This window comes from Culex pipiens, chromosome 2 (genome assembly GCF_016801865.2).
Source record: "Culex pipiens pallens isolate TS chromosome 2, TS_CPP_V2, whole genome shotgun sequence".
NCBI classification, from domain to species: domain Eukaryota; kingdom Metazoa; phylum Arthropoda; class Insecta; order Diptera; family Culicidae; genus Culex; species Culex pipiens.
The window spans coordinates 49,417,069-49,430,755 of NC_068938.1; the positions used below are offsets into that span (position 1 = coordinate 49,417,069).

Here is a 13,687-nt window from a genome sequence, read left to right on the forward strand (position 1 = left end):
AAATTTTCCGAGGAATCCGATAAAAATATTTTCAGACATAGGCTCTTTGGTCCAGACACGGTCAAAACGCCATTTTAAGTTTTCATGCGACTTTTTCAAATGTTAAGCTAGATTTTTGAAACTTCTTACTATTTTTACCAAACAGCCAAACTCATCATCTTTCTTTTGCGTCTAAGACAGCTAAAATCGGATGAAATGGCGTGGAGATATGATTTTTTGAAAAAAGAGGTTTTTGCGAAAAATGACGAAAATTGACATTTTTCGAACCACCCTAGCACGATGTAGGTCACCCTAATGGCCAAACAAAAAAATACGGGTCTAATTATTTTGGCCAAGGAACCCCCAGAAAAAATTTGAGCCCGATCGGAGAACTTTTTTTTCGGTTTAGGCTCTTTTCAAATGGAATTGCTGTATAGTCATTTTCCAGTGAAAGTTTTCCATTGTTCGTGACCGTTCAGCCCTTGCGCGTGATTATTCATTTTGATATCCTTCTGCCAGACAATTATGAATAGATCATTAGTTCTGATATGATTCATTTGCGCTTTCTATCGTCTACCTTGACTCAAAGGAACCTAGAATGCCAACAGGGTACACAGTACAAACAAATTGAAACTCACTTATCATGTGCTAAAAGTGTTCCAATACCTCATCCTTTCCCACAGTGCCCATCATTTGTTTCGATGATTTATTAAACCAATTGAAGGCTCAACGCTAACGCAACACTTCTCACCCGGGGTCGCGTGGCGGCCATCAAATCGTCACAGCACAAATGTCGTGACTGTCCTTGGGGCGCCGGTAGTGTCCACCGGTCTCTTGGGGTGCACGGACCTGACCTTTCCTCGGAACGAGGGGTTTTGTGTACTCAGCGCCACACTGAGCAAACCAATCGATAATATCTACAAACGCGAGTCAAGTCCATTTAGGCGCGAAGTGGTGGTCCTTCTGGTCCGGAACATGTCCCCGTGGCCAACGACGATGGGTTGTTCGTCATCATCGTCGGTGGCCGCCAGCGAGGTGGAAACTTCCCATCCAAACACGCCCGTCCTGAAGCAGGTCAACGGTGGTCGTGGTGGCGTTGTCGGTGGACTTCCGGTGGACGTCGAAGTGATCCAGTCAAAGTCGTCGGAAACGATCTCGCAGGCGTATCAACGAGTGGACGAGGAGATTTGCGCCTTGGAGAGCACCTGCCCGGGGCCACGGCTGCTGACGGCTGAGGCTTGGGTCGAGCACTTGCGGAACGTTTTCGAGCGGGAAAGTGCTGCGATCGTTGTGGACGGTGGGGAGTTGGCATTGAACGTTAAACTTGGTGAAATTCCGAACGGGATTCCGGAAGGGGAGGCAATGGCGGCGGTTAGGAACCAGGGACCGGAAGAGGGAATGCTGCAGCATGCCCGAAACGATACGGCCAAGGTTCGTCGTGTATGTATTCCGAGTAATCGTCGTTAATGGGGAGGAGGGTTATCGTGCGTTGTGGTTAGTGATTGCGTTGTGGAACACTCTCTTGTTTAATGTTAGCTGTTAGGTTGACGACTTCCCATGCTTTTGCGTTAGACGATATAAGTTTCGCATCATTCGCAATATTAAAAAAAAAACTTTTTAAATGTTGTTGTGCCCTATACGTGTTGATGCTCGTTGGTAACGGTTAATCTTCTTTGAACAGTTAAAAAAAAAATATTCAATTATTGTCAACCAGGAGGTCAATGATTGCTTAAAAAAATTATAAAAGTTTTGATACACATTTGATTTTGGTCAAAAATTCCGTCAGTGCCTTCAAGAACGGTACAACCGGCACATGCTGTTTCATTTTGGTGCAGAAATTCGTAAAATTGAATTGAATGCAGAGCATTTTAGAATTATGATTATTTTTCTATGAAAGTAAATTTATTTATTATTTTTATTTTAACTTTCAGAAAATATTGCTTACTTTCGAATAAACCTATGAACAAATGCTGAGGTGTAGTAGTTCTCGACAATTTTTTTATCTGTATACAAAATGGGTACGTAAATTTATGAGAATCTGTATCTCGAGATTAGAGTTTCTTCTTGAGTCTTCGGCAAAGTTGAAGGTTTTGACGAGGACTATTCAGAAAAAATAGGCAAATACATTTTTTGGCTTATTTTTAAATTAACTCTTAGGCCGTTGCAATTATTTTTTAAAGTTTATGTCGCCCCCCCCCCTTCAAAATTTGTCCAAAAAATCAGGGGGCATAACAAATTTTTTTTTTTAAACTTCAAAATTTCAATAAAAACAGAAGTTAAATAAACTGAAAACAATGTAAAATGCATTTTTCTGCATTGATAATCATATTAAGCATGTTTGGGTTGTATTTAAAATATTTTGAATTTTTATGAAGGTCCAATGCACAAAACCGCAAAAGCTTTTTTTTTCGCGAAAAATTAAATTTCCGTCAATACTTAGATATTTTGGAAACTAATGATTGCAAAGCAACTGGACAGGTGTATAATGCATTTTAAAACACACAATTGTTAAATTTCATGATCTTTTCGAAAAAATATTTTGAAATCAAGACCAACATTTCAAAAGGGTCAAACATTCAATTTTATGCTAAAGGTTTAGTGAAGGTTAGTGTTTAGTGAAAGAAAAAAGAATAATTTGGCTAAAATTTCTATTTTTCCCAAAAAAATCACAATTTTTATCAGATTTTTTTTTAAATTACAGATTTTCCCATATGAAAAATACAAAAAAATATATAATAATTGAAATAACAAGCCTTCTGGCATTAAAAAACTATTGGAAAATGCATTATACACTCGACGTACAGTTATGCAATCATTAGTTTTCAAAAAATGAAATATTTTTTTATAGCGAAAATGCACCGAAAATTCATTAACATTCAAAATATTTTCGAAATAACCCAAACACACTAAAAATGATTCTAAAGTAAGGGAATGCATTTTGAATTGATTTCAGTTGATTTCGCTTACCATTGGAAATTTGAACATTTAGAAAAAAAATCCCCCGATTTTTCGGGCAAATTTCGAAGAAAAGGCTAAATTATTAGGCCGTTGCAAACATTTAACTTCTAAATCGGTCCGAAAAATCAGGGGGCAAAAAAAAAGTTTCCAAAAAACTTCAAAATTTTAAAGGAATTAGAAGTCAAACCACCTGAAAACAATTTGAAATGCATTTCCCTGCGTTTAAAGTCATATTAACACTTAAACGCTCGGGTAGTCATTTGACCCCTATTTTTTTTCTTAAAAAATTCATAACTTTTGGTAGAATTGACCAATTTGGATGCTTCCGGTTGCAAAAGATCCAGATTTGTCTATATTTTTAACTGTCAGATGGGAGACAAATATGGTCCACTTTTACCGGAGATATTCCGGATTCCGTTGGGGTACCTCGGCCCTCCGATATGGATATTTGGTCAATATAACAATCAATTTTGCACAGAAAAATTTCGGAAATGATACAAAACTTCCAGGAATCATCCTAATACATCATCCTGCAAAAATTATTGACATGGTTAAATCCTACGGGGCACCGGAGCTGGTTTCAGTTGGGCACCAATCGACATCAGCTCAATGAACCGTTTCCGGTTGTAACCTGTTCCGGTGCCCGATGGTCTTGACCATGTCATGGATCTATGCAGGATGATGTATTAGGATGATGCCTTGAAGTTTTGCATCATTTCCGGCTTTGATTTGTGGAATAGATTTTGTTATATTGACCACAAACCCAAATAGGAGGGCCGAGGTACCCCAACGGAATCCGGAATATCTCCGGTAAAAATGGACCATATTTGTCCCCCATCTGACAGTTGAAAATATAGACAAATCTGGATCTTTTGCAACCGGAAGCATCCAAATTGGTCAATTCTACCAAAAGTTATGATTTTTTAAGAAAAAAAATAGGGGTCAAATGACTACCCGAGCGTTTGAGTGTTAAACATATGTGCGATCTATCAAAAATATTTTCAATTTTTGTGGAATGCAATGTAAAGCACCGCAAATAGTTTTTTTTCGGAGAAAAAAAAACTCATTAGTATTTGAATATTTTGAAAAATAATGATTGCCCATTTGAGGTGTAAAATGTATTAAAAAAAATCATTTATCCATTTAAAATTTGATACAAATACCATTTTTCATATATTTTTTTTTTATTTTGATGATTATTTAAAAATATTTTATTAATTTTGTATAGTGTTTGTTGATAGCTGACAATATTTTGATTTTGTTTCTGGAAAAAAATCATAAATGTTTCTGGAAAAAATCATAAATATATGTTCATGTTTTGAATGGTCACTCAATTGAAACCAGAATCTGCATCGTCTCATATTGATTACAAATTCCAATGAAATATCTAGCAATTTAAACAACTGAGTGTTCCACAATTCCTCAATAGTACACATAAAGCCGTTCCCTAACTGTCTAAAACTTCCCACAGTTGGCCCTGAAACTGGACGTGGCCTTCGATTCGGTGAAAGCCGCCCGCCAGGAGGAATTCCTGGGCCGCGTGTCCCGTTCGGCCATGCAACTTGAGGCGGTCGCCTTCCGATCGGACATGGTGGACCACGCCGGAGCGAGGGCGACCAATCTTCGTCAGAGTTTCAGCCAGCTAAAGACGCTGTATTTGGAGTTGGATCATCTGCTGATATCGGCAAAAAATGGAAATTATACGACCCTGCAGGAGCAACGTCTCGACGGGGAGCTGGAATCGGCTAGGGAAGTCCGGGATCGACTTGGGGGCGTTTCGGAACAGTGGCGGTTGGCCGGGTCGTTGATTCGGGTTTCGGCGAAAGGCTTACAACGGGCGGTTGAGTACTGGAATTTGGTTGGACTGTCGCAAAAGGCTGAGGAGAAAATTGGTTTGGCGTTGGATTGTCGAACGGCTTGCCATGGAGCTTTGATTACGCTGGAGGCAGCTCAAGCGGCTTTGCCGCAGGTTGACATTCCGCACGTGACAATGCGTCAGCAAACGGCGGTGAAGCACGGGCTGGTTTACATGCTGACAGATATGGCCAACCCGGCGCGGTTTCAGCACACCAAACACGTGCTCGAGGGATTTCTCACGAATGTGTACCAATCCGTCACGTGGATTCACGACACCTTCAAGGAAACGCTCCAGAAAGATCTCAACGAGGCGGACCAAACGGTGATGCTGGTGGCCAAACAACTTCGCGAAATCCGCAAACATTACCTGTCGCAGCGGTTCGGGGGCAAAATCTACGTCAAGCCAACAATGGGAAAGCTTCAACAGCGATAACACTGTTTGAGTAGACTTAAGTTATTTTTGTATTATAGATATCTACATTTACTTTACATTACAAATACAAAACGAAAAAAAATTCCATGCATTCGTCGTTATCGTTATTATTTGTGAATTTTGGCCGGATCTTTCACCCCGAGCAGCACCTGCATCTGCTGCGGGGGCTGTTTGTACTCGTAGTCGTCAACGCTGCGGACGGATTTGTACCAGGAGCGAACCCACGGCGTGAGCAGTCGGTCCGAGATGGGTTTCTGCTGGCCGCCGGTCGCGTAGCTGATGACGGTCCCGGCCAGCACGGCGATGATCGTGCCCAGCAGCGAGTAGTACATGAAGCCCAGCCGGAAGACCCACGGCACGGCGGAGTTGTCGTGGCCCGCGGCGTCGATGTAGAACGTGCTGTTGGCGGTGCTGTGGAGGAGAGGGGAGAAAGTTATGGAGGATTATATTGAAGACATAAACTTTCGAAAAATATTTTCTTATACTGCGAGCTTTTTTTTAAGAATTTAGACAATTTTTATAATAATTCAATTCGATTCTTTAATCTTCTACTCTATTTAAAGACTAATTAAGAATGGAAATTTCAAAAATATCTGTCTTAGTTTTTGATTGTTTTTTACTTGCAGCAAAAAATTAAAATGTTGAGTTTACTATATAGTCCATACAATGATTGTTCCTTTTTTTTATCTCTTTCAACTTTTTTGTAAACATGATTTTTATTTATTGGAAAGCTCGTGCTAAAGGCAACTGCTTAAAATATTTAAAATCCAAATTTAAAATAATGCAAACACTTTTCTACTTTGAGAATTTTGAACTTTATCAAAAGGTTTCAAAATGGACAAAATTGTTGTGTGGTGTTCATTTTGTATGCAATACTAGTTCGGCCACTACCCTTTTTTCCACAAGAAACCTAACTTGGACTGACTTGAGGCCGCGTCCCCCACCTTGCTCCGTAAAACGAAAACGAAAGTGGACAAAATTGTTGTTAATAATTTACATTTAAAAAGTTTACAACAAAAAAACAGTACAAATGTTTTATCTTAAAACATTTGCTTTTATTTTTGCAGAAAATGATAGGATAAAAAGATTAGAAAAGATAAGGATACAAATTTAGAGGATAACAACTTAAATACAGTCCAGACTCGATTAGCCGAAGGCTTTGGCAAAATTTCACTTCGGATAATCGAATCATGAAAAAAAATTGTTTTCATTGTCTTATTTTTGATTGCTGAGCTTTAGTATGACCCCTATCCAAGATGGCGGCCAAAATGGCGATTATAAAATATTAGAAAAAATATTTTTTAATTTTATCGGCAATCAACCAAATATCATTATTTTTTTTCGTGTTTTGATTATCTGAAGTCCCTTACAAACCTTCAGATAATCGAACTTCGGATAATTGAAACTTCAGATAATCGAGGCTTCGGATAATCGAGTCTGGACTTTTCTTTATAAAACTGTTTTTTTAAAGGATAAACATTTGAAATGTTCAAAACTTAATAACTCACACTTTATCGAACCAAGTATTTTCTGCCCGCTAACACAAAAATTATACTTGATAACATTTATTTTGTATTAATTTTCTTAGAAATTGATAAGTATTTTTGATAACCATAACCAGTGTTGGAATTCTCGCGCGAAATCTTTCTCTCTCTCTCGAGTTCTCGCCACAAGTCCCGAGCTGCCGAGAGCAACTCGCTGATTGTCCGTGCTCTCCTCCGCTCGCGAACGGGCCAGCTCACGAGCCAGAATTGCCCGCGAGCGAGAAGTAAAACGAGTTGGCAATGAAAAAAAAAACAACAAAACGATTGAAATTGTACCTTTTAACCACCACGTCGTTGGCATTCATAAGCCTGATAAACAAATTGCTACCTTGGAACGAACGGTGAGCGGTGAGAGCGAGAGCACGAGTAAAACGGCGAGCACGAGCGAGGAGAGGAGAGGACTACAAGATCTCATGCTTGCTCGCGAGTGAGAAAAGTTTTCCTTCTTCTCGCTCTAATTCCAACACTGACCATAACTGTTAACATGTCTTAAACATATAATTTCCTTAAAAAACCAAAAAAAAAAACGAACAAAGCAATTTAAATATAGTTTCATTAACGTTTTGCCTCCCCATTTTGAAATGCTTTAAAAAAAATAATCGCGTGAATATCATATTTTTAACAGCTGAACAGCTGTTGGGCTTATATTATGTAATAATCCTTTATGCTTGAATTGATTATTGTTTGTTAGCTTCATATGAGGGCATGCATTTTTTTTAATCAAAAGTGTAAATAATCGATATTTTTTAACCTTCGGGAAGTCGCGTGTTTTTGCCTTTCTTACAAGTGCCCTTACAAACTGTGTACAAAGTACACGTACGCGACCTCCGGTGGGTTAAATATAACCATTCTAGTTCGTTGGCGTATATTGCCTTTTTTATAAACCAAAATATTGAGAAAAGTAGGGAATTCTAAACTGAGACATGAGTGGCCACCCTGCTAATCCTAAAGATCACTTACCCGGTTGAATTGAATCCATCACAGCCATCGTAATGCAGCGGAAGACTGGGATACTTCAGGTTTCCGTCTAAAATTTCCAACTGTGCTCCAGCAGCAATGAAACACATGGATCCCAACGATATTATTGCTCCCCAGAAGGCACCCTAAAGAAGATAAAATCCTATTGAGTCAAAAATCAGTTCGATGAGTCAAACTCAATTACCTTCGCATTAATGTACGGCGAAAACATTCCCAGGAAGAAAATTCCCAGCAACGTTCCGGACGTCACCCCGGACACCGAGATGGCCAAACTGAACACGGAACCGAGCTTCTCCACGACAAACACCAGCAGCAGACAGATCACTCCGATCGTCACGACCATCGTCTTGATGACGTTACTGGCCGTGCGTTCGCTGAAGCTAAAGTGGGGCTTCACAAAGTCGTCGTAGATCGTCCCGGACAGGGTGTTCATGAGCGTTGACATGGACGAAAGGGCGGCCGAGAAGAACCCGACCACGAACATTCCGGGCAGCCCGGGTATTTTTTGGGCCACCTCGAGCACAAAGTAGGGGAAGATTTGATCGTTCTTCTGAACCAATCCGGAGTGGACCGGATCGCAGTCGTGGTACTTGCTGAAGATCAGCAGACCGTTGTACACGGAGCAAAGCTTTACGATAATGTGACCTACGCCGAAGATCCAGACGGCCCTGAGGGGGAAAGTATTTGCTGATTTTTTTTTTTGAACAATTTGATTAAACATGACATGACTCACTTTTTGGCACTGCTAAGATCTGGCACGGTGAGGAATCGCTGAACGCACTCTGGCGTGACTCCGATGTTGGAAACCCACATTGAGGTTAGCCCCAGTGATACCAGCCAGAACGAGGATCGTAATGAGGGGTCGGGGTCCATGCTGGAAAAGTTTCAGGTTGTGTCTCCGAATGCTATGTTTTAAGAAGGAGAACTCACTTGAACCAGATCAACCTTCCACCGGCATCGGCAAGCTCGAAGATGTTTATGATCCCACCCATCTGCAGCGTTCCGATGGTCATCACTACGCACAGCGCCACTATCATGGACCCAAACTGTAGCGTATCGGTCCAGATGACGGCTCTGAAATGTCATAATATCTCATGTGAATTTTCATGATTTTTTAACAAAGAACAGGCTATTACCGTATTCCCCCAAACGTCGTGTAGAAGATGCAGATGCAGCAAATGATCGGTGTGATAATGTGCAGTTTAATCCCCGTCACTTGGCTGAACGCGATCGCCGGAGTGTAGATCAGCACCGGAACGTTCAGCAAGCAGTACAGCACGTACAGGAAGCTGGCCAGAGTTCGCACCCGTCGGCTGAAGCGTTGCTCCAGGTAGGCATAGCAGGACGTGGTCTGCAGCTCGAAGAACACCGGCAGGAACACGTACACCATAAAGATGGTCACGATCAGACCGGAGATGGAGCAGGCCCAGTACTGGATACCGTACCGGTACATCTCGGCCGGGACACCCAGCATCGTGACGGCGGAGATGTGGCTGAATGCAGTCATTGTAAAGTAGATTAACATTGAGTCATTGAAGTTGCTACATTTCTCGGTAGGTCGTTACGTCAAATGAAGATTAAACTGAAAGCTTTTATTTGGCATGCATTTTATTTATAGTTTTGAGTTAGTTTTTGGTAAGAATAACGGCTGCTCATACAGATTTTCGTTTTTTATAGCACTTTTTTATGGACAGCCCCAAATTTGTATGGAGACTTGTATAAAGAACAAAATGATGCAAAAAGGCTTACTTGGACATAAGCAATCGATGGATAAAGTTTAGTTCAAAAAATACAAAAATTAAAATCAGGATTTTTTGAGAAATTTAGAGAACTGCTCAAAACTGATTAAAATGCTTACAAATTTTCTTAAAAAAAATCTGTTTGAAATAGATTCAAAAATGTTCAAATTTGAATAAAACCTTATTTATTTAAATTGCTAAAGTCTGTCTTTTTCTGTATTTAATGAAAAAAGATAAATTATTTTCAAAAATCCAAAAGCCTAATAATACTTTGAAGCTTAAAGAAAATAATCTTTGGCAATATTGTACGAAAATAATTCTCAAATAAAATTATTCAACAATCTATTCAAGTTAAAATACCTATATTTGAAAGAATGGAAAATCCCACTGAAAAAAAATAAAAATAACCTCTTTAACAAAATTAACAGCAGTTATTCTTCCGAAAGAGTTCAATAATTCATGATTTTTTGAGGACTCAATTAAAAAATAAAGTACAGCTCATGTTTAACCTTCTACTAGGGCGTCCAATTTTTCCGGGTTTTGAATTTCCCGGAAAACGGGAAAAATATTTTTGAATCCCGGGAAATTTTTGAATTTCTGTTTTATATAAAACATATTTTATAATTTGTCTTAAAATTGCTACCGGCAACTGAAGGCTATAGTCTGAATAGGTACAGGAGATTTTAAAGCCAAACTTACTGGAAATTGGTGTACTAATTGTTTTGTTATGTTCCTGTTTTAACCGAAGTAATTCAAAACATTATGCAAAAAAATGGCTTAAAATGGTACACAGAAAAAATGATGGTAATATTCATCAGGGAATGGTGACAGATTTTGTGTTAAAAAATGTCTAATATTTCATCAAGAAGCGGTAAATTTTTATCAGTTTCTGGAAAATTTTCATCTGGTTCACATTTTTAATAATTTTTTTCAAGCGGATCTGTGAACTAAAATTTTAACAATTTTCCCTAATAAGCCAAATTAATGCTGATATATGCCGAATAAAAATTTGAATGCTTTAAAATTCTTATCGATTAATCGATTAATCGTAATTACTATGTACGACCATAATGTGATATTTTTTTCCAATTTCGGGAATTCCCGGGAAAAAATATAAAAAATCCCGGGAATTCCCAAGTGGATTGGATGGACGCACTACCTACGCACTTCTACAACCCAACCCCGCCTCTAGGCGGTTTTGATCTAAAAATTCGCCAAAAATCAATTTTTAAACTATTTTTGGATCTTTAAAAAGCATTGGAAAGAAGAAAGATTAAGAAAATTGTATGGTTGAAAGTCTGACTTGTTTTAACTTTGCCGATGTTTTTAAAATGTATTTTTTTTCTGAGGTCAATTTTGGCTGTGTGTTTTTCCCCTAAAAAGTATGCAGTAATTTCGTACTAGACTATGCCTCTAAACATTTTTTACGATTTAAATGATAATGATATCGATCTATTGTAGAAAGTGTGAAAAAAAAAGCAAAAGAAAATGATAGGAGGTGGTAGAGTAAGCCAAATACTATCAGAAACAAACATAAACTAAACAAGATAAATGCAAATTAAAATACTAAAAATGAAACAAGAAAAATATAAAACAAGAGAAGTAAAGTTTTTCGTAGAACAAAAGCTACTCAAAAGGCCGCCTGACAAGGGATAAATAGTGTTTTTTTCGAATAAAAAATGTTGGGCAGTAGAGGGTTAACAAAATACAAAACGCATAATAACAACAAAAAAAGTAGTTTTTTAATGTTTAAAAGAATGCAAGATGCACAAAAACAATAAAAATAAATTTAAAAAATAAGAATGGCGCACGGTTGATGAATTGCAAAATACCACAAAAAATCTAGAGTTTTTTCAAAAGGTCCTATAAACTATTGTCTGTCATATATTTATAGGACCTATAAAAAAAACTATAGAAATATTGTTTTAATTCAAAAGTAAATGTTCAAGTTGAAAAGAAGAAAAAATCACAAAAAATATTTAAAAAACCTGTTTTGAAAAAAAGGAACTGCTCACTTCAAAAAGAAGGCAAAAAGTAAACAATACTTCTGAAAAAAGGCTTAATTTAATGAATGCACTATGTGTGAAAGATTGCAAATCATCGCAAAAACCTGTTTTAAAATATGTTTGCTCATGTTTGAAAGTTTTCAAAAACTCACAAAAAATATTGAATACTTCTCTAAAACGTCTTCTTTAAAATAGTAAATGTTGCGCAACAATGCAAAAAATAACAGATTTTGTTTTGAAACTTCGTTTTAATAAAGAATTGCTCATGTTCAAAAGATTGCTCTCACAGAAATTAATAAAATATGTGCAGGTGGTTATGTTACCCATGACCCATATGACAAATAAATATGCAAAATTTCATTGGATTTCATTGGATTAACTGTTTAATCACTTTGTTTTTTCACCTCAAACGTGTTCGCACTCGAAATCAACTTTTTTGATCAAGCTAAAGTTTTCGAGGCACTATTGATACCATCAAAACAAGCTAGAATCCTGATATTCATCCAAATCGGACCACTTCCTCACTTTTGGCACCAACCCAATGTTTCGCATTTTTCGCGAAAATTGTGAAAATTTTCCATTTTTAAATTGCGATATCTCTGGAACCACAATGTTACAAGTTTTTCAATTTTAGTTGCATGAGATATTGACATTGAATTTTGGAGTATACAATTTAATCGATACATACTTTTAAATGCAGGCTTTTATATTGAAATTTTCAGGAATTAATGTGACTACTCTGGAATCCAAAATTTTTTTTTGGCATTTCATTCAAAGTATGCATTAATCTCGCTTAACAGTTTTCCTGTTTTGTAAACCTGACAGTAATCCGCTGTCTTTACAAATACACCTTTATGCAGAAACGTGCTCGAGAAATTGGCCAAAGAGAAGAACATGTTTGGATCGTGTCTCTTCCATAACATTTAACACTTGTAGCACCAACGGGGTCAAAACATACGCAAAGCACCAAGGGGGTCAAAAAATTTCATCAGGCTGTATCTCGGCTAAAACTCAACCGATTTGGATTGTTGCATTCGATCCGGAAGGATGTCAAGAACCACCTACAACAAGTTAGATCCAAAACAGATGCGTCTACCCTAAAAACAATGAAAAAGGCATTTCCAACTATTTTACAAGTGTTCAAAGAGCCGGTGAAATTTATTTCCGACTTTTTTGACTCCGTTGGGGCTCCTCATTGTTTAACTAGTAAAGGATTTATATTTGATTTTGAATCCAGCCATTCCCGATTAGGTGCTCAAATTTTAAATGTCTCAATGTTATATTCTGGATTGTTTAATCCCTACGGTAAATGGTCCTTCGTATGACCTGCATCTACTTTTTGAATCGTTCAGATATCCAGCTTTCAGAACTCCCATCTCCAACACCATACTCACGTCGCCGTCAGGGACATCGCCACCGGAAACACCTTCATCTGCTTGCTACCGAGCAGATACTCGGCGGTGTTGTCCTGCTTTTGCTTGGCGAAAAATCCGTAATACAGCCCGATCAGCGTAGACAAGCCGAGCATCACGCAGAAGATGACGTAATCGGCCGTCTGGAACCACAGCTGGCCCGTCTGGTGGACCACCTCTTCCGGTGGGCTCTCCATGGTCATGACTTTTTTGTTTTTGCTCGGTAGAGTTTACGTTCCCGCCGCTGGGACCAGCTTGGAATGCAACACACAACACGCTCGAAACTTTCTCAAACGACACTTTCACTGCGACGGTGCATCGTGCGTGACTGAGAATGCTGAGGGTTTGGCCGCACGCGCCACTCGGCTTAACTATGTTCTAACAAGTAGTGCGAGGTTATTTATAACCTCTGCCGTTGCGACGCGTTTTGAGGCGCGAAGATCACTGACACGGTCCGATACAGCGCAGAAAGGGCCCCGGCGGTCTCGACACCTTCCAACGGTAGACTGAACCGGGAGCGGTCACTTTATCTACGAGATATATATCTTTCTGAATACCGTGGGATGATACTGGTTAAATAGAGGGATAGAGAGAGAGGATGAGAGTGATAGCAACATAACACGCCACATTAGAGTAAATTTGGGAGAGTGGCGTCGTATCAAAGCGTGATTCGGGACATGTTTGGGTATGGTAACATCTGAATGGAAAGTGTTTTTTCGGCCACTTCTGGAAGATGAAGCTTCATCTGAACTACCAAAGATTACGTACAAAAATCATTTAC

General features: G+C 38.6%; 2 protein-coding genes across 3 annotated transcripts; one reads left to right on the forward strand and one right to left on the reverse strand.

Moving 5' to 3' along the window:
- Window positions 1–413: 413 nt before the first annotated feature.
- LOC120416021 (uncharacterized) lies at window positions 414–5,314 on the forward strand. Of its 2 annotated transcripts, none has more exons than XM_039577677.2 (2): window positions 414–1,419; window positions 4,409–5,314. In XM_039577677.2, the coding sequence occupies exons 1-2, from the start codon at window positions 955–957 to the stop codon at window positions 5,225–5,227; spliced, it is 1,284 nt and encodes a 427-aa protein (XP_039433611.1). In that variant the 5' UTR covers window positions 414–954; the 3' UTR covers window positions 5,228–5,314. The 2 variants fall into 2 exon arrangements, with proteins under 2 accessions (XP_039433611.1, XP_052564262.1); XM_052708302.1 differs by having other exon boundaries at window positions 414–1,410.
- Window positions 5,239–13,415, reverse strand: LOC120416020 (sodium-coupled monocarboxylate transporter 1-like). Its single transcript, XM_039577676.2, has 7 exons — window positions 12,889–13,415; window positions 8,886–9,242; window positions 8,680–8,823; window positions 8,483–8,623; window positions 7,934–8,417; window positions 7,732–7,874; window positions 5,239–5,638 (listed from the first exon to the last, which is right to left on the reverse strand). The coding sequence occupies exons 1-7, from the start codon at window positions 13,107–13,109 to the stop codon at window positions 5,335–5,337; spliced, it is 1,794 nt and encodes a 597-aa protein (XP_039433610.1). The 5' UTR covers window positions 13,110–13,415; the 3' UTR covers window positions 5,239–5,334.
- Between the last annotated feature and the right edge of the window lie 272 nt (window positions 13,416–13,687).